General features: G+C 35.3%; 1 protein-coding gene across 6 annotated transcripts in view; it reads right to left on the bottom strand.

Annotated features, from left to right (window-relative positions):
- CEP192 (centrosomal protein 192) overlaps positions 1 to 21,560 on the bottom strand; it is a 132,984-nt gene that overhangs the window by 23,339 nt on the left and 88,085 nt on the right. For 4 of the 6 annotated variants that reach the window (XM_027852362.1, XM_027852364.1, XM_027852363.1 and 1 more), the window contains 6 exons: positions 19,753 to 19,862; positions 16,952 to 17,102; positions 13,624 to 13,805; positions 12,850 to 12,973; positions 4,412 to 4,517; positions 1,069 to 1,261 (listed from right to left, as the gene is read on the bottom strand). In XM_027852362.1, coding sequence (XP_027708163.1) covers positions 1,069 to 1,261; positions 4,412 to 4,517; positions 12,850 to 12,973; positions 13,624 to 13,805; positions 16,952 to 17,102; positions 19,753 to 19,862 — 866 coding nt within the window. Of the gene's footprint in view, positions 1 to 1,068; positions 1,262 to 4,411; positions 4,518 to 12,849; positions 12,974 to 13,623; positions 13,815 to 16,948; positions 17,103 to 19,752; positions 19,863 to 21,560 lie in introns of those variants that run through there. The other 2 variants (XM_027852366.1, XM_027852367.1) reach the window with 2 other exon arrangements.

Raw genomic sequence — 21,560 nt, 5'->3', positions numbered from 1 at the left:
AAAAAAAAAAAAGCTTGGCAGGGGTAGGGCTGACAGGGAGGATTCATTAAGAGGAAAATGGTGGCCTTGAAAATTCTCTCATGTAGGCTTTTACTTCAAAGTTGTTTCTCCTCACAACAACCCTGGCTAAGCACTATTATCTCCATTATACAGATGAGGACAACTGAGGTAAAGAAACATTAAGTGACTTGCCCAGGATCACAGCTAGAAAGTGGGAAACCCATGTTTTCTTGACTCCAGGCCCACTGAGCCACCTAGCTACCTCATAGTCTTAGAATTCTGAAAAGACCTACTTCAAGCTCTTATAATCTGAATTTCTCTGCCACAATTAATCTTCTATCTTGTAACAGTTTCACCTAATGTTTTTGTGGAATTGATGACAATAGGCAGGCTTTGTCTGTCTTTGTCAGCATGAGGTTCTTGAAATATCTGTACATTTCAATTATTTGTTTTCCTTGAGCTCATTATTACAGACAGCTAGCATTTACATAGTATTTTAATGCTTAGAAAGCACTTTAAATAAATTATCTCACTTTTAACTCTGTGAGGGGGTGCTTTATCCTTATGATGAGGAAACTGCAGCTAGGAGAGGATAAATGACTCGCCCAATGTTAAACAGCTTTTAAGTGTCTGAGGTAGGATATAAACTCAAGTCTTCCAGAATCCAAGTCGAGTGGGCAAAACTACCCAGTGGCCAGAACTAGATTAAAATGCAACTGGGAAATGTTTAACAAAAAAATATTAAAATACAGCAGGGCATAGATAATGTTAATTTGTGGTTTTCTAAGTCAATATTATGCCTACAGGATCTAATTTAATTTCAGTTTGACACCAATGCACTATAGCACCTAGCTCCATTAACTATCAAGAAATATAAGATTTCAAGTTTTTAAAATCCAACATTAAGATATGACATAATTTTTGATGCTGATATCTCATTCTCTCCACCTTCCTCCCCCCAAAAAACTCAAATACAAATTATTACATCTATCATTGCTTTATGCATAAAAACAGAGGTAGAACTTACAGCACTGAGCCTTTTAATTAAGTGATTTTGGGATTTAATACCTGAGGTTTCACCGGGTTCTGTTTCAGGAAAAGTGATGGTTTTAGTTTTTATTTCAACTTTTGTTGAGGGTGGTTTTGTAAATAGTTTTAGCATATGACTCACTGGAGACTCAGATGTTAAAATTTGTTTAGAAGCCAAGCTAGTTGAAGGAACTTCCTTAATAATGTCTTCTCGAATTTGTACCTTTACAACCTTTTGAAATAAAAAAAGGAAAGGAAATATAAATTTTTTAAAAATGTACTTGTTTTTAAATTTTAATATGCAAAAGCATATTAACAAACTTAATAGGTGACTGCTTTTAAACATATCTCCTTGAAACGGAACATAGACATCTACACAAGCATTCTTTCACACAAAGAACCAATTAAACCATTCCTTCAGTGTACCAGGGAGTTATGTATTTCCAAAAAGCGATTCTTTTCTATTTCATACCCTACATATTAATAGATCTCTTAAGATGGCTAAATTTACACAAAGTAATTATTAGATAGAAAACTTATTTTGAGATAACAATCTTCAAAAATCTCCCACAGATGCTATATATATGAACGAGGTTGGTTTTATTTTCTTTAAAGTATATCTTTTTGGTGAAAAAATACATTCAGTTCAACATGTATCAACTCTACAAGGATAAGATAGGGGAAAACAGGGACAGACAATAGTTTTGAAAAAGGTCTTGGGATTTTAGTGGAATGCAAGCTCAATGAGTCAAGAATTAATACAATCCCAGAATGCACAGAGGGACACAATTTCCTACAATAAGTTCAAAGTCTTGACTTTAGTGTGCCCTCATCATACTTCATTCTGGAGTACTGTGCTTAATTCTGGGCACCACAGTCTAAGGACAATAATCAGCTAGAGTGTCCAGAGGAGGGCAACAAGGATTGTGAACGACCTTGAGTTCACATCTCATAAAGATCAGTTTAAGGAAGTAGAAATATTTAACCCTAAGAAGAGATTCAAAGGAGACCTAATATGTCTTCAAGTATCTATGCGGCTACAGTATGCAGGGGAAAATAGTTTTGTTCTATTTGGCCTCAGAGAGTAGAACTGGAAGCAACGGATGGAAGTTGCAAAGAGGATAATTTAGGCTTGATGTCAAGAAAAATTTGCTAACAATTAGAGCTGTCCAAAAGTGGAATGGGCTGCCTAGAGACGTGGTAGGTTTCCTCTCCTTCCAAAAACTGGATGATCACTTGTGTATATTATAGTGGGGATTCCTTTTGGGTATGGGTTGAACAAGATAGCCACTGAGATCCCTTTTAACTCAGTGATTCTGCATCCCCTCCTAACTGTGGGAGCATTCCAAGGCTCTATTCCTGGACCCTCTTTTTTCTCTACACTCTCTGTCTTGGTGACCTCATCAGCTCTCCACACAAATGCTGACTCCCAGATCAGATCTATACATCCAGCTCTTGTCTCATTCTCCTTGAACTCCAGTCCTATATTACCAAATACCAACTATTATTTTGAATTAGATATCCCAATGGCATCTCAAACCCTACATTCTCTTCCCATCCCCCTCTTTCAAAGTCATTCCTCTTCCAAACTTTCATTTTTCTGTCAAGGGCACCACTATCCTTCTAGTCGCCTAGGTTCACAATCTCAGAGTCATCTTTGACTCAATTTCTTACCTTACGTATCCAATCAGCTGCTTCCACCTTCATAATATCTCTTTCACCTGTTCCCTTATCCCTACTCAAATGGCCATCATCGTAATTTATATTCTCATCATCTATCACCTGTATAATTTCACAACCTAGCAAGCTTCGCTGCATCGAGCCTCTCTCCTTTTCAATCCATCTTTCACATGGCTGTCAAAGTTATATTCCTAAAGCACAGGTCTGAATATGTCATGCCTTTATTATAACACAATAAACTTCAGCAGCTCCCTATTACTTCTAAAATCAAATGCTAATTCTTCTGGCATTTAAGCTCTTCATAATCAGGCTCAAAACTATCTTTCCAGCCTTATGATATATTTTCTCTTGCACACAATCTATGGTCTTGTCAAACTAGCCTTCCTGCTGCTCCCCACACTCTCCTGTATCTCTGATTTTGCAACAGCTACACACTATGGTTGTAACATACTCCTTTCTTAATGTCCTACATTCTACACGAAGATTTTCCTGAACCCCATTCTGCTATTAATTAGTGTCTTCCTCCCTAAAATTACTTCTTATACATTTCAATTGCGAGAGGGTGTTTTGCCCAGTTTTCAAATAACAAGAGATTCTTGATTTAAGGCTCCTAGAGGCTAATAAGATGAACTCTGAGTTAAACTATAACTATAGCACAGTTTCTGTGAATATCTTAGGCACTTAAGCACTCAATATCCTGATTATTACTACTTTCTTTCAAAAGTCAAAAAACATTCCAACAAATCCAGCAAAGATGGTATCTAAAATGGTGTAGCCAACTGCTATCTAGTAAACTGACTTACATGTTCAGACTTGACTATATAGAACATGTCTCTAAGTAGCAAAAGAAAAAATTTTTAATGCATTTTTCTCCCACAAATGAGGCACAGAACTATCCTCATGTCAGTACTTATTGACTTAGAAGCCTTAATTTTACACATAAAAATGATGATCTTATTAGACTAGGTTACTGGTTTTCCCTTCACAACCTCCAATTATCAAATTAGATTCAAGACAACAGATGAAAGAGGAAGAAAGATGAGGGAACAGTGTTTTATAGCAAGAGTAACACTAGACAAGAAAATTGTGCTGTAATCATAACTCTGGCATAACCAGTTGCATGATCTGGAATAAGTTGAAATTTGCCTAAACCTCACTTTACTCACAATCTAGGGGTTGGATCATATTAGCCATAAGGTCCCGTTAGCTCTAAGGTTCTGATTATATGAGAACAGCAAACCATGGGTGCTGAAACAAGAAGAATCACTGAATATATTTACAGAACAACTGTTCAGAAAAATCAAGAACTTGTAGCCATTCAATATGGGACAGATAGTTCTATCTCCCTCAATAATCTGAGAGGGAATGGTTATAATAGAGTAAAATAACTGATTTTCATAAAAGCAAAAAAATCTGGGAAATTCATTTATGTGGAAGGATTCATTCCCTAATGATGTTTAACAGATGAATTGAGCTTTTTTTTTCAAGAAATAAAGCCTTTTTTTGGGTGAAAGGGAAGTTCGGAAGGTTCACAAGAGTGGTAGTAATTAAGGACCAAAAGTTACACCCTTTCCCATGCTCTTTCCTTTTAAAAGCGAAGCATATGACTACCAGCAGCCTCACCAGTAAAAACAGGAGCCAACACATGTAAAGGTTCAATTTTTGAAGTAAAAAGATCCAAAATAAAATCTTTGCTAGTTACCTTTTGTCCATTGTCACAATGTATATAGATAAGACCACTCCATGGAAATGCTGAGGATTTTGTGGCAAGTGACGAATTGGGGCTTACAAGAATTAGTAGTCGACTCCTAAACAAAAAGAATTTCAAATACATAAACACTTTCTATACAACAACAACAAATAATCACAACACAAAGCCAGGTCATAGACAGACATCACAGTTCTAATCCTGGCAAGCACTGACTTAAATTATCTTCATTTTCCCCACAGCTACTATAAAAAAAAAAAATCAGTACTTTCATTCCATATTACCACTCCTGCTATTCATTCAACACTCACCATATTTTTATAGTTTTACAATATCATTAATCCTTTGATAAAAACCTCCAAATAAAAATGGAAGAAAATGATAATTCTTTAAAATAATCTGTACAGTATAATGCAAGAAATTATATATAAAAAAAACTTTCCAGAACTTCTGAAAAAGAAAACAATTCCAATAGAAAGAATCCACTGATTGCCTCCAGGAAAAAAAAATCTTATGCTGCTAACTCCAAGTTACACAGAAGTAGTATTTCATAATTTTAATGATGAGAAATTCTGAAAGTCACCAGGAAAAAGACCTTCAAATATAAAGAAAAGGAAATTTGAATAGCACAAGATTATTATGCATCCAGCAGAAACTTCAGGAGGGAATAGAATAATGTGTTCCATTATTTAAAGTTCAAGATGCAATTCAAGGTAACATACCCTGCAAAATTGATCATAACCATTGTTAAAAAAGAGGCATGATCAATATAAAGGGGTGTGTGGATGTCCATTATCACCACTGTGGTTCAATATCGTACTGGAAACATTAGCTTTAGCAATAAGAGAAGAAAAAGAAATTGAAGGTATTAGAATAGGCAAAGAAGAAACAAAGTTATCACTCATTGCAGATGATATGATGATATACTTAGAGAATCCAAGAGAATCAGGTAAAAAACTACTTGAAATAATAAACAACTTCAGCAAAGCTGCAGGCTATAAAATAAATCCAAATAAACCATTGGCATTTCTATATATTACCAACAAAGCCCAACAGCAAGAGATAGAAAGAGAAATTCCATTTAAAGTTACTGTAGGTAGACATTATAAAATATTTAGGAAGCCTACCTCTCGGAACAAAACCAGGAACTATATGAACACAATTACAAAACACTTTTCACACAAATAAAGGCAGATCTAAATAACTGGAAAAACATCAGCTGCTCATGGGTAGGCCAAGATAATATAATAGAAATGGCAATTCTACCAAAGCTAATTTACTTATACAGTGCCATATCAAACTACAAAAAATTATTTTATAGAGTTAGAAAAAATAACAAGACTCATTTGGAAGAACAAAAGGTCCAGAATATCAAAGGAACTAATGAAAAGAAATGCAAGGGAAGGTGGCCTAGCCATTCCAGATCTTAAATTGTATTATAAAGCAGCAATCATCAAAACTGCTTGGTACTGGCTAAGAAATAGAGTGGTGGATCAGTGGAATAGGTTAAGTATGCAAGAACAGTAGTCAATGACTATGGTAAACTATTATTTAATAAACCCAAGAACCCCAGCTTCTGAGATAAGAACTCACTCTTTGACAAAAACTGCTGGGAAAACTAGAAAAGAGTATGGCAGAAACTAGGCATAAATCAAAATCTCACACCATATACCAAAACAAAGTCAAAATGGGTTCATGACTTAGATATAAAGGCTGATACTGTAAGCAACCTGGAGAGCAAGGAATAGTGTACCTATCAGATTTATGGAGAACAGAAGAATTCATGACCAAACACGAGATAGAGAACATTATGAAAAGCAAAATGGATAACTTTGATTATATTAAAGTGAAAAGTTTTTGCACAAAGCAAGCCAATGCAACCAAGATTAGAAGGAAGGTAGAAAACTGGAAAAGAATTTTTACTATCAGTCTCTCTGATAAGGGCCCCATTTCTAAAATATATAGAAAATTAAGTCAAATTTATAAGAATACAAGTCATTCCCCAATTCCTAAATGGTCAAAGGATATGAACAGGCACTTCTCAGATGAAGAAATTAAAGCCATCTATAGTCATATGAAAAAATCCTCTAAATCACTACTGATTAGAGAAATGCAAATCAAAACAACTCTGGAAATACCACATCACACCTATCAGACTGGCCAACATGACAAAACAGGAAAATGATAAATGGTGGAGAAGATGTGGGAAAATTGGAACACTAATGCATTACTGGTGGAGTTGCGAAGCGATCCAACTATTTTGGAGAGCAATTTGGAACTATGCCCAAAGGGCTATAAAAATGTGCATACCCTTTGACCCAGCAATAGCACTTCTAGGGCTATATCCCAGAGAGATCACACAAATGGAAAAAGGACCGACATGTACAAAAATATTTATAGCAGCTCTTTTTGTGGTGGCAAAGAATTGGAAACTGAGAGGATGCCCATCAATTGGGGAATGGCTGAACAAGTTGGGGTATATGAATGTAATGGAATACTATTGTGTTATAAGAAATGAACAGGTTGACTTCAGAAAAACCTAGAAAGATTTGTATGGTCTGATGCTGAGTGAAATGAGCAGAACCAGGAGAACATTGTACACAGTAACAGTCACGTTGTACGATGACTAATATTGACAGACTTAACCCTTCTCAGCAATACAAGGATCTAAGACATCTCCAAACTCCTCATGATGGAAAATGCTATCCACATCCAAAGAAAGAACTATGGAGTTTGAATGCAGATAGAAGCATACTATTTGCTATTTTTTTTCTTCCGTTGTGTTGTTTCCTCTTTCTGGTGGTTCTACCTATTGGTTCTAATTCTTACCTACAACATCACTAATGTGAAAATATGTTTAATAGGAATACATATGTATAGCCTATATCAGCTTGCGTGCAGTCTCTGGGAAGGAGGTGGGGAGGGAGGGAAGTGGGTAGGGAAGGGAAGAAAAATTTAAAACTCAAAAGCTTATGTAATTGTTGATAATTCAAAATAAATTAATTAAAAATTAAAAATAAAATAAAATAAAATGAGGAGGGTGGACCAGAGAGTGAGGAAGGTAGACCATGTCTCACAACCACAAAACATTTATTAAGTGCCTGCATGCTTGTAATACAAAGATAAAAATCAAACAGTACTTGCCTTGGAGGAGATGACACTGCTGGGGCAAGACGGGGGCCGCCAACATTTATACAAGTAAATTAATACAAAGTACATGAGAAGCAAATGCAGTGTAATATTGGGAGTCTGAAATTTGCAACAGGAATTTCTCCCATTATATGTTAAATCAATTTCCATTTCTTTAGACTGACACTGATAACAGATTGTTATCATTTGTACATGGCTACATATAACCAACTAAACTCTGGCCCTTCTCCTCGTCAGACTAAATATACATCAATCCTTTTCATGCTTTTCTCACGGACTCTGTTTTTTGCCCTGCGAGCCTCTGTCAATGTTTCTAGTATCCACACATTCATTTTAACGTAGGTTAGAGCAAAGTCTAATAAAAATCTTCCTGATACAGAGTATAACTGGAAAAAATTAAAAGGCTGTTTGAAACATCTGTAGAAAGAAAATCAGAACTGAACAAAACTGTTTTCTCTAATACCACAGACAACAGAAATACAAGAAAAGTAAACAAATAGAGCAACCAAAGACCACATAATCAAAGAATAAGAAAGAAAGATCATTAAGAGAGTTCTTTCTTAAATTATACAAAGAAACAAGAATAAAAATGGAAGTCAAAGAAGAGATAGTAGAAAAACAGATTTAAAACATCATGGTGCAAACCTCACATCCAAGTGAATGAATTTTGGTGAGACTAAATTGCAAAATGAGAGGGTGCATAAAAGGAGACAAAGGATGAAGAAGTTGTTATTGGAAAATATGTGATGTACTCTAAGTAAGTCAAAGCTTAACAATGAAGGGAAAATAACTTTTGTACCTTCTCAAGAAAAAAAAGACTATAGGGGAACAAAGAGGCAAAGGCAAGGATTGAAAAGAGGGTAAAGAAAAGTAGAAATCTTGTTGCAGTAGTGGGAATGTGTCCTACTGAAGAATGACCCCATGGAGGAAGAGAAATAGTTTATAAATGGAGATGGTGAATTACAATGAATATAATTTGCAGGGATTTAGTGTTTTGAGGGACCACTCATCCTGTTTCAAGAAAAAGGAATTAGATCTCTGGAGGCAAATCACATCAAGAAAAGTGGAAAGGCATGGATCCATGAAGAAGATTTCAAGGCAAGTGAGAAAAAGTGATCATGGAGAAGGGCAAAAGGTAGTAATGAACTGTACAATTAGGAATATAGTAAAATTCCTTCCATGAGTCAAAGGTTCTCTTCTCTATTAACCTAAAGGAATTGGTATTTCAAAGAGTGAGGCGCATAATAGAAAAAGGAGGCAAAGGGGCAAGACCTACAAGGCAATATAACACAAATTATGTAGAAGAGACAACTCAAAATAGGTACCTTAAAAACTTTAACTCCATAAAGAATACAGAAGCTAAAGAAGGAATAAATAAACCTAAGTTCCACAAATCAAAGAATAAAAGACTGGAATAGATGGAAAGTTAAGAGAAGTAATAAGAACAAGAAATCTTTTTTTTTTTTTAAACACTTCCATCTGTATTCAGACTCCAGGGTTCTTTTTCTGGATATGGATAGCATCTTCTATCATCAGTCTTATGGAGTTGCCTTAGATTCTTGCATTGCTGAGAAGAGCTAAGACTATCAAAGTCAGTCATCGCACAATGTGGCTGTTACGGTGTACAATGTTCTCCTGGTTCTGTGCTCATTTCATTCAGCATCAGTTCACGTAAGTCTTTCCAGGTTTTTCTGAAGTCTGCTTGCTCATTATTTTCTTATAGTACAATAGTATTCTACTATATTCACATACCACAACTTGTTCAGCCATTCCTCAATTGATGGACATCCCCTCAATTTCTAATTCTTTGCCACCACAAAAAGAGTGGCTATAAATATTTTTGTACATGTGGGTCCTTTTCCCATTTGTATGATTTCTTTGGGATACAGCCTTATTGCTGGGTCAAAGGCTATGCACAATTTTATAGCCCTTTGGGCATGGTTTCAAATTGCTCTCTAGAATGGCTGGATCAGTTCACAACTCCACTAACAATGCATTAGTGTTCCAATTTTCCCACATCTGCTCCAACATTTATCATTTTCCTGTTTTGTCATGTTAGCCAAACTGACAGGTGTGATGTGGTACCACAGAGTCATTTTTATGTCCATTTCTCTAATCAAGTGATTTAGAGCATTTTTTCATTTGACTATAGATAGCTTTAATTTCTTCCTCTGAAAACTACCTATTCATATCCGTTGACCACTTATCAATCAGGGAATGACTTATATTCTTATAAATTCGACTCAGTTCTCCATATATTTTAGAAATGAGGCCTTTATAATAGACACTGCCTGTAAAAAATTCTTTCCCAGCTTTCTGCTTCCCTTCTAATTTTGGATGCATTGGCTTTGTTTGTGCAAAAACGTTTTAATTTAATTAATTTAATTTAATGTATCCTTTCTGCATTTCATAATGTTCTCTATCTGTTGTTTGGTCATAAATTCTTCCCGTCTCCAAAGATCCAAAAGGTAAACTTTCCTTGCTGTCCTAGTTTGCTTACAGTATCAGTCTTTATATCTAAATTATGTACCTATTTTGACTTTATCTTGGTGTAGGGTGTAAGATGTTGGTCTATGCCTAGTTCCTGTCATACTATTTTCCAGTTTTCCCAGCAGTTTTTGTTAAATAGTGAGTTCTTATCTCAGAAGCCAGAGTCTTTGGATTTATCAAACAGTAGATTACCATAGTCACTGACTGTTGTGTCGTACATACCCAACCTGTTCCACTGATCCACCACTCCAAGGAAATCCTTTTTAGAAAAAGGCACAGAAAATTAAAAGTTAAAACTAACAATCCATATAAGCTGAAAAGGAGAAGAACCAGGATTTTTGGAGCACAACTCCAAAACTATGGAAAGAGGTTAAAAAAAAAAAGAGTGGAGGACTTAAGAGTGAAGGGAAGAAAGCTAATAGGAATAAGAGCATCTTAAAAGTAGATTAAAACAAGATAACTGAAAAGACAAAGTACTCTCTTCACAGAAAAAGATGGCAGAAGTACTAACGTTAAAAATCATTTTAGAGACATATGGGGAAAAAATATAAATCAAACTTTCATGACCTGAAATGTGAATGGATTAAGCAATCCAATATAACAAAAGAGAGTGACAGATTGATTAAGGTTAAAAAAAAAACCCAATCTGCTGCTTATAATAAACACACCTAAAAAACAAAGACATACAAAGAATAATAGTGAGGAAAAAATTTACTATGCATCAGGTGAATCTCAAAAAGCAGGAGCTACAATCACTATATCAGACAAAGCAAAAACAGATTCATAACAAAAAAGACAAATAAAAGAACTATATCATGCTAAAAAGAAGCACAGACACAAACCAACATCAACATTAAACTTAAATGCTCAAAATGCCTTAGCATCTAAATTCCCAAAGGAAAAATTAGCTGAATTATAAGACACAGAAATTAATATAACAAGGGTAAAAGATTTTAAGGTCTTCTATTTTGAGCAAATCTAACAGAAAAACAAAAAAGGCAAATACAGAATTAAAAAAATTGCTGGAGAAACTATAGCTAAAAAACTTACACTGCAAGCATCACTTCTTTCCTTGAATTTGTACAGGCTGTCCCTCACGCCAAGAAATGCATTCCCTTCCTTACCTCTGCCTCTCAGTATTCTTATCTTCTTTTCAAGCCTCTGTACAAGATCACTGCCCCTATGAAGTTTTCCTTTCCCCTCACTTTAGAAAGATCTCAAACTGAAAAGAAACTATTTACTTATTGCATTCTTTTCTCCTCACTCATCCCCCAGCCCCATCCTGTACTATACTTGTTTTCTCATCAATGAATAATTGATCTTTTGACTGTGAAGAAAAATGGTTAGCAGGAAACAGAAACCCAGGAAACCGACACCACCTCATTCAAGTCACTATGCCTCAACTACAGCTCATGGTATAGAATAAATGGAAAAGCATTCATTAAGCACAAAGAACTGGGTTGGGTATACAAGGAAAAAGGCAAGAGTCTCTGCTCTCAAGGAGGTCACATCTTAATTCAGGTGACAGTGTGTATGTGTGTGTGTGCACAGGCACGTGTGTGTGTGCACAGGCACGCATGCGTGCGCTACAAGTGAAATGGAAAGGTCCCATGGTCTTTAGGTTATAGCAACAAAAGAGAAGGTAACAGATATTCTTTAATGTCATTATAAAATCATACCTTTTTTTTATATCAAACCATTTGACAGCACCAAGGACTGACTGTGGTTGTCAAGATCTTGGTCAAATAAACTGGAGATGTTTGTCTAGAAATATCTATCTTACAGAATTTAAAGAACTATTCTTATGCAAGAATTCTTTGTTTGGCCCCAAAGGTGGAAGTTCAGAGACACTGATATGAGTTTAACATTAAGAAAAACTTAGCTGTGCAAAAAGTAGTGCCTTCCCTGTTGCTAGAGTTCTGTAAACAGTGACCAGATGATCACTTTGAGGCTAATACAAAAGGTATTTCTGGTCAGGTACAGGTTGGTCTTAACCTCTAGGGTCCTTTTCATTTCTTAGATTCTAATGACTTGGTCCAAGAAGTCTCTCTCTTCTGCCTACTGAATAGTTGTTGTTCAATGTCAATAAGGTCCACTAAGAAGCTCATTTACCAAAGGCAGTGAAAAATAAAAGCAATCAAACCCACACTAAGGATTCCCTTCCCTACTCACCATCTCTCCCCTGCGTCAGGCTGCCTAGAACCTAGCTGGGCTGCCTGACTGCTCATAAGGCTTGGACAAGAAGGGAATCATCAACTCTTATTTCTTCCTGTGAGATGGAAATACATCAGGTCTTGCTACCTGCTCTTACACTGCTTCCTAAAGTCCGCCAGGAATTACCACTTGCCTTATTTCTATGTCCCAACAGTGACCTTCTAACTTAACTGAAGGACTCCTGGGCTTTGCCACCCACCATGATGAAATACTCTTAGGACTTCTGGGTCTATCTGCCCTGCAGTTGAACTTTCTTTTTTCTATCTCAATTAGAATGTGTGAGCCTCCTTCAGGGTAATCACTGTCTCCCTTTTTCTATCTGTCTTCTCAGCTCTTGACATACAATGTTTGGCACATTTAATAAATGTTTTTTCATTCATCTACCCACAAAAGAAGTAGAATTATATAAATTCTACTATCTACAGCCATTAACTACATTTCCTGTTAATAAAATAATGAAGAGATACTTTGGTCAACTTAAAATAATACTGCAGGAACTACTATGGATTATAAAGACACACCATCTGAACCTTAAATATTTAAGTGGAACTAAAAAAGAATGGAAAAGTCTTACGTACTCTGGGTCAATAATGCCATGCTGTGGTGTTACTGTAAGACAATGAGCTGGCCAAGAGAGTTCAAATTTCAGCGACCTAACAGAATTATTTAAAATATGTAACTGTCCAGTTTTTGTCATGGCACCTGGTGTATAAAACACAAAGGAAATATTAAATATTTAATTTGAGCATTTTTTATTCTTAAAAATCAGTGCTAATAAAATGTGTAACTGCACAATTACATCAATAAGAAAAACGTTATTTTATCCCAAGTCAAAAGGCCAAATCAAGGCGTGTATTTTTTATTTCCCTCAGGTACAAATATGGCAACAGCGAATTAAGAATAAAGGGAAATGGTAATAAGAACTGTAAAGATTTTTATGCTGTACTACTTCCTCTAGAATGTGGCACAGCTAAATATTTCACTGGCTTAAACTGTTGTTATTTACAACATACATGGAGGTTTCCTATCTAAATGGTATTAAAGGTAATATAACATATACTGCCAGTGTCTGAACAATTGGAGAACAGTTACTAGAAAGGTGAGAATCTATAGTTAGGGAAGGTTTGAAAGATTACAATCTACAGTGTTATTCCATCAAACAACGAATAGAAAGGAATGCTATGACCAAAATCTAAGAAAGACCTCTATTGGAGAGATGGGTAAGATCTTGAAAACAAACTCCTAGTTTAACCCAATTAAAATGAGTATATACATGCAGAGTAAAATGAACCAAAGAAAAGAAAGATATGATATTTATACCCAGCCTGACATATATGACTTGATATACTCACAAACAGAAGGAGCTTTCAGAATTAAGTGTTCTGGTTGAACAGTCCATGTTTGTTGAGAAATTAATGTATTTTGACATGGTTCAGCAGAAGCTTGTGAAGGAAGGGGTGAACCTTGAGGTCCTTTCACTGGAAGAACATCCAAAGAAACATTGTTGATATGTCTCTCAGAATTTCTAGATTCACTTTAGGATTTAAGAATCCCAAAGGAGGGGAAAAAAATGGAAAAAAAGAGGGAAAAAAATGCATCAGCTGACATATCTTACTATTTGTAATGCTAATGTTAGACAAAACAAAAACATTAAAGTCATTCAAAGCATGTTTTAGTATGGTGATAATTTACATTTCTAACAATTCACAACTATAACATTTTATAATATAGGTGGTGTGCTTCATGGGTCAAAGTTCATAATAAAAACGTTGACTTAACGAGTATCCTATAATGAAAAGGAATTCCTTTTTGGTCTCAACTTTTAGGAGGAGAAGGCACAGTTCTGGTTCCAGATAATTAATGACTACAATACACACTGTTCTCCTCTGTTAAGAAATGGCAACCTTGGGGCAGCTAGGTGGTGCAGTGAATACAGCATCGGCCCTGAAGTCAGGAAGACCTGAGTTCAAATCCAGTCTCAGACCAGATACTTGACACTTACTAGCTGTGTGACCCTGGGCAAATCACTTAACCCCAATTGCCTAAGAATAAATAAATAAATAAATAAAATAAAATAAAATAAAATGGCAACCTAAATTCTGAAAATCCCAACTGTTACATCAGACTAATTTGCTCAACTTTTTTCTTTTAAAGGGAAGATAAGATACTAAGGTAACTTAAAGGATTAGTTCAAAAGCAACAATATTAACATTATTAGAATATAAGATACATTATTAGAAGTAATTAGGTAATACTAGTAACTTTAAGAATTTGTTTCATATTTTTTAAATTCTAATATTTGACAACACAATTCATAAATCGTGATCCTTTGATTTCCTAAATGAGATTTACCAGATAAAATGTATGATTTCAAAGTTTTTCAACAAAAATAGAAACAAAATTTACAGTGAAACTTTAATAACAAATTTTACTGAATTCAGGCTATCCCATTCACCTAGCAGCCCACAAGTATATATATGTAACTACACTTTTCATAATGTAATTTTAGTCAGGCAATTGTTATTTAAAATAATAAGGCCATTATCAGAAGCTTGTCAATGTTTTTCTTGAGTTTTTATTTTTATTGTGGGGAATATTATTGTGGTGATATTTTTATCTATTAAGTTTATTTTTATTGTTGCAATATTTTTGGTAATGAAATTATGGAATTTAGCTGGGCTAAGAGAAATCACACTGCATTTAGCCTCCTATTTAAAAAAAAATTATTCAACTAGTTTATACTAATCTGAATTGGAAGATTAATAAATAGCCATATAAATTCTATACTGTCACTTAACTGAATCCTGCTTTTAGTAATTAAGTCTAAATTAAAATCATAGTCCCTAGTACATGCAATGTATACACAGTAATTACTAAGAAAAATATCCATCATTAATACTTTCTAGTAACAGAGTAGTAATTGCTAATGAAAATAATAGTAGTAAATAATGTGCTTTATAGTTTACAAAACATTACGCACATAAAACTATGAGGCAAATAGTATAAGTATTATCTTCATTTGAACAATTAGGACCTGGACAGTAAACAGGACAAAATAACTTCAAATGTGTAGTGGAGGTATTCAATCAATACAAAAAATAAAACAAACAAATAAAAATCCTTCATGCCTAATTAAGAATTATGTTAACTGCTGTGGTTAAGAAATTTAGCACCTGGCAGTAATCCTGGGGAGGACCACAGTAATTAATACAACTTTTAATAAGGCTCTGTGTCAGGGAAACAGTATGGTAACTAAGGAGAACAGAGTAGCAAGAAGCTCAGGTACTTGGAAATGAATTCCTTCCTTCCACAGTAAAGAAGATAAAACTGTTTTTCTCAACTCTTGTGCTTGCAAAGGCAAAGCCAGAAATCTTTTTGAAAAGAATGCTGCCCCAATTTCACACTTATATAGCATAGATGTGACTGTTATCATGACAGATTATAAAAGACAACCAAAAAGCCACTAGAATTGGGGGAAAATTAATAGAAATCTCAATATATCTATGCCAACTAGAAACCAAGAGAAACATTCAAATATGGAAAGGCAATACATATATGTATACAGGGAAGGCACAGAGTCCAGGAAGAAAAAAGTAAAAGGTTTTGTGGGGCAAGAGAGAAGGGAAAAAAGTTCTCTAGCTTTTATATAGGGTTTGGGCCCTGGAGTCCAAGATTCACACAGTAAATTTGCGGTGTCAAATCTGAATCTTCCAGGACTCATGCTGTTCCTTGGAGAACCCAGGATCAACCTTACATCACAGTAAGGCAGCAGAGTAGGACCTCAACTGAATCTAACTACATACTACAGACATTATCAGTGAAATTTTGTTGACATCAGATAACTGTTGTATAGCTACTCATACTATCAAGAACTAGAGAAGACCTTAGAGATAATTTAGCGTAAACTCTATGAGGAAATTTGAAGGTCAAAAGAGGTTAAATGACTTGCCAAACGGCATGGTACATATTAAGCACTATAGAATGGATTTAAACCCACTTCCTCCAAGATTAAATCAAGAGCTTTTTCCATTTCCATTTAAATGGAATGAATCTGAAATATGAAAGAAATCAAGTAATAAAATGGTATTCCCTTCTATCCATAACAAGCATACAATGGAGTCACATCTTATTTCAAGGATATGCTCTGTCTGTATCAGCATGCATTGTCAAAATTACTCTATAAAGAAAAATTAAGTAGAACCTAAAATTAACATGAAGTCTCAGTATTCTTAGAAAATGGTGAATTTTTCTTTGTGCAACAGAATTCTAACTGTGAACTAATGAGGTGCTGCCATTCCTCTACCTGGCATTTTTGCTCTCCTTCCTCCATGTCATGGAAAATGAGGCAAAGAGATAGATTCCATCCCTTCTCTTCTAGCTACAACCTTATACAGTACTATCTATATACACTTCTCTCTCCTTTTTATTTGTTGAAGGCACACAGTTGAATTCTCATAACTTAAAAACATGTAAGATACAGCTCCCTACTGTGTTTATCACAGAGTTAACAAAATCTAATCAACTTTACAAAATTGAACTACTTTTCATCATTAGAAGTAGGATCACCAACCCATTCAATTAGAGTTTTTGGAAAACACTTAAGTACAACGTAAATATTACACAAATTCATTGTCTGATAAAGATATTTTTAAATTTGGTAAAAGAATTTATACTCATTACCTGTCAGAAGCTAAGTTGTGTTGTAAACAATTCTGAAGAGAACCAAGATTAGAAATTGGATCAGTAAAGTCACCAATTACAGAAAGAATAATTTTACGCATGTTTCCATAAAAGAACTGGACATCATTTGGTCGTTCAGGAAGATCACACACTAAAATAGAAAAAGATGCTATGATATATACAAATCTTCACACAACTGCAACACAAGAAACAGATAATTACAATTTGCCTAGCAGATATACTGATCATATTGTCAGAGTTATTTTCTTAGACTGGAGACCATTATTAGATTTTGGTGATTAATGATACTGATTAGCTGTTAACTACTGAATACTATCAGGACAGGTATAAGAACAAATCTACTAAACTGAGAAGACACATTAAAATAACCCCAGCAATTACAAATCTGATAATGTAGCAAATCTAGATCATTATACATTAGGCAAAGAAGATCAGGCTCACAATTAGCCCAGTGCAGCCCACATAATTCAACAATTTCTGTCATCTTCCCAATTTCTGCCCCCCAAAATAAGTGCAAGAGAGATAATTTGTGCATTCTAGGGAAAAACAATTCATATCAGTCACATTGTTTCTAGTTTGTTTAGTTCCCTGAAGGATTGAACATAAACTACCTACATGGACAGAACAATATTAAGATGTATAGTCAGTCACACGTGGTAAAACACAACAAGGGTAATAGCTTCAAGCTTTACTTTCTCCTATTTCATATTTTTCCATCTTCTGGCTAAAATCTAAGTAAACTATATCTACTATATCCCACTTACCTACTAGGTGTTTGGTAATACTGACTAAAAAGAAAATCAGTAACGGCTTCCCTATCTAGATATTTGCCAACCATTGCCCTGTTGATCCATTCTAGGTTTTTCCCAGGAAACAAAGTCAAGCTCACTAGCTCATTTTGCATACTCTATAGTCTTTCCTGTTTTAAAAATTGGGGCAACTGTCCTTCTTTCCTGTTTTACACAATCTTCCAGATATTGGTTCAGGAATCATTGTTTTCTATTGTCTTGAAGACCTCGAATTATCAATTATCCTGCCTTATTCCAGTATATTCAATTTCCCTCTCCACTAGCTCCTTTTTCTCTGCTTACCAACATCTCTGCTTACCCCATCTATAAACAAAACACCATCTACCATCACGATCGCTACTTAAATTTTCCATCTCCCACAGTGATTATTCAAGATCTTCTCTTGAAATCTCTCAGAGCCTAGAACAGTTCACTGTACAAAGAAAGTGCTTAAAAATTATTTGAATTTATTTAATCTATCCCTTCCTTTCCATCCCCACCAAATAATTTTCATCTTAGTTCATATCTTCATCACCTCAAAAACCGTAACATTGCCAATCTCTACTTTTCCAAAATACCACATAAATTGCTGCCAGTTTAATCTTCCTAATTCACCCCTTGATTATGTAATTCTACTTCTTAAAAACTTTCAAATGCACTGTGCACAAAGTAGGATCCAAATTCTTGAACTGAATTATAAGGTCTCAAATTTTAAATTCTATGGATTTAATCATTATTGGACTACTTCCCAAAAGCAACTGTGCCTTATAGCTGCCTTAACAAATGGTCAGTGAACAAACACTAAACTCTTACAATGTGCCAAGCTAAGTGATAGAGATAGAAAAAGGGGCAAAAAATGGTCCCCTTCCCTCAAAAAGCTCACATCCTAATATAGGAAACAACACATAAATAACTAGGTATACAAAGGTATACACACAAAAATAAAGGTAAGCTCAGAGGGAAAAGCAGCAGAGCAGGAGAGACCAAGAGAGACTTAGAGAAGGTGGAGTTTTATTTTAGCTGAGTTTTGAAGAAAGTCAAGGAAAATAAGTGGGATAAGTATAGGGAGAGAATTTCAAGTATAGTGGGGCAATCAAAGAAAGGGTATAGAGATAGGAGGTAGAGTATGGTATGAGGGGAAGCAAGAATGCCAATGTAGCTGTGGAGAGGTAAACAGAATACACGAGAAGCCTGGAAGAGTAGGAAATTGCCATTGCCAGATTATAAGTAGCTTTAAATGCCTGATGACTTAAATACATTTACATAGAAAATAAACTGAGGTGAAAAAATAGGTCAGAGGTTATTATATTTTTCTGCAACATATAATGCTGATACAACAATAAACAAATAATAAGCCAGCTGAGAGCACAAATTGTATCATATGGTTTTTAGTATAACCTGCATTGACTGCCAAGATATTTAAATATTTGTTTAAAATTGTTTAGAGTAAGAGGCAGCATGCTATAGGAAAAAGAGCATCAGATTAAGAGTCAAAAGACCTGAGTCTGTGTTATGCCTATGCCACTATCTAAGCATCCCTGGGCAAGTCATCGTACGTCTCTGAGCCTCAATTTTATCTGTAAATTACAGGCTTGAGTTAAATGGACTCTCCAGGCCTAATGAACTAAAAGTAAAGTAACAGCTTTTTCTGCTGCCATTGCTGATAGTATGGGTTCAACTAAAAGTCAATAAGAATTTCTGTAAGTGACAGAAAGGCTTTTGGAATAAGAATGATTAAGTCTAAATTTCTTGGCTGGTGAATGTTACCCTTTTCTTCACTTTCACAAACAATAAAGTTTACATGGGGGCAACCGTAAATCTCAAATTTTAACAAATCTGTTATCATGCAAATCAAATATTATAAATCTGCAAAATTTAAAAAAAAACCATTGACTTTAGATATTGTTGAAAATAGCAAAAAAGGTTTGTCTTAAACTCTTATGGTGTTTGGGGTTTTCTATGGTTTCGTTGTTAACAAAGAGAAGTGCCTACCTTCATTTATTAGCTGCTCATGTTGAAATGCTTCATCAAAACAAATGTTCTTCAACAAGCTATGTTCTGGAAGTATTTGTTCTATCACTTCTGGCTTATGTAACAGAGCTCTGTGAAAAGATTTTATATAAGACATGTTTAACATATTCCTATCTTGAAACACATTCTTATATTTGTTTGACTTTTCTAAGAAAGCATTTATCTTGACTTGCTATGCACATCAGCTTCCTGTTGTCATGGTCCTCTTCAAGAATGAATGACAAGGGCGGGGCGGAACCAAGATGGCAGAGTAAAAGCAGTGACTTGCTTGAGCTCACCCCTCCAAATATCTGTAAAAATGACTCTAAACAAATTCTAGACAAGCAGAGCCCACAAAAAGACAGAGTGAAACAAACTTCCAGCCCAAGAAAACCTGGATGGTTGATAGGAAAGGTCTGGTGCCCTGGGCTAGGAGAGGAGTGCAATTCAGCGTAGGCCACACAGGCAAAGATGGGGCCACAGTAAACCCAGAGCAGGCCTCAAGGGACTGAATCATGAGTAGCTGTGGCGGTTTCCAGCAGCTGATCAGAGGGGGACTGCAGGGATCTCTTTTCTGATGCTGAGGCAGGATTCTCTTGCTTTGCCTGTGCTTGGCTCTGGGTCACAGTCCTGGAGTGATGATCCTGGGGTGAGGAGGAGCCCTGGTGTGGTGGAGCTTGGGCAGCAGTGGAGAGGGAATCCTCCTCACAGTTCCAAGACAGAAAAGAGTGCTTGTGGTCACTTATAAACCAGAACACAGGCCAGGAAAGGAGTAAACACCTCTCCTTTGATCATATCACCTTGGAAAAATGGAAAATTTACAGGTCCCTAGAAGTATCTCTGAAAATGGCTGCACAAAACCCCTGAAGTTTGGGACAGTACGTTCTCCACACTGGAAGCGGAGTCCTACCTTAACAAAGAGTTTAAAAGTACAGTAATTGGCTGGAAACATAAGTGAGCAGCAGAAAAACACTCAAACTATAAAGAATGAAGGACAAACAACAACATTTGTCATGACATTCATAAAAAAGTAAGGGAAAGAAAAAAGTTTATTTTAATAGGGTGTAACATACCGAAATTAATAGAGTACTTAGACAAATTTGAAAGTTCTAGATCATGAAGAGGAATGGATAATGCAATGAATATGACCAACCAAAGTGGGTGACTAGGTTGGAGTGCACGTGAAGTTTGAAAGGATTTCAAAATATATAGTTAAGTCCTTACAGAGGTCAGAGAGAGGAAGTCAGTGAGTCAGGTGCACTAAATTCCTTGGAAAAGCAGGAAATGAGAGATAAGGTAGGTAGATGACTATAAGAAGGTATATGATAAGATGAAAAGTAGGAGAGGTTACTGAGTGATGACAGCAAAAGGAAGACCTGATAATGGTACTGAGGAGCAAAGAATGTGCCTACTATTTCTCTTGGCCCAGTGTGTAGGAGAAAACAAAAACATCTAGCACAGAATAAGTAGCTAGGTATGTAGTATGTTATTTAAAGAGTCAAGTTTCTATGGTTGCAAAAAGATGGAATAAATATGAGAGGAAAAGGTTTAGTGTGAAAGGAAAGATACTAACAATAAAATCAGGGTTCAAGAAGGCATAGTGTAAGGAGAATATAAATGAGTTTAAAAACTAAGATTAAGTGAATAAGAATGAGTGGGAATGGCATCATGAGAAAGGTTTTGTTTTTTTGCTCCCAGATGAACTGCTATATGTAACCATAATGCTGTGATTGTATGCATGTTTATAAGGATTTGTAAACTTCAAAGAACTATATAATAGTTTATTAGAT

Source organism: Vombatus ursinus, unplaced genomic scaffold, assembly GCF_900497805.2.
Source record: "Vombatus ursinus unplaced genomic scaffold, bare-nosed wombat genome assembly UNPS02009573.1, whole genome shotgun sequence".
Taxonomy (NCBI): Eukaryota; Metazoa; Chordata; class Mammalia; order Diprotodontia; family Vombatidae; genus Vombatus; species Vombatus ursinus.
This window is presented reverse-complemented; position numbering and strand designations above follow the sequence as displayed.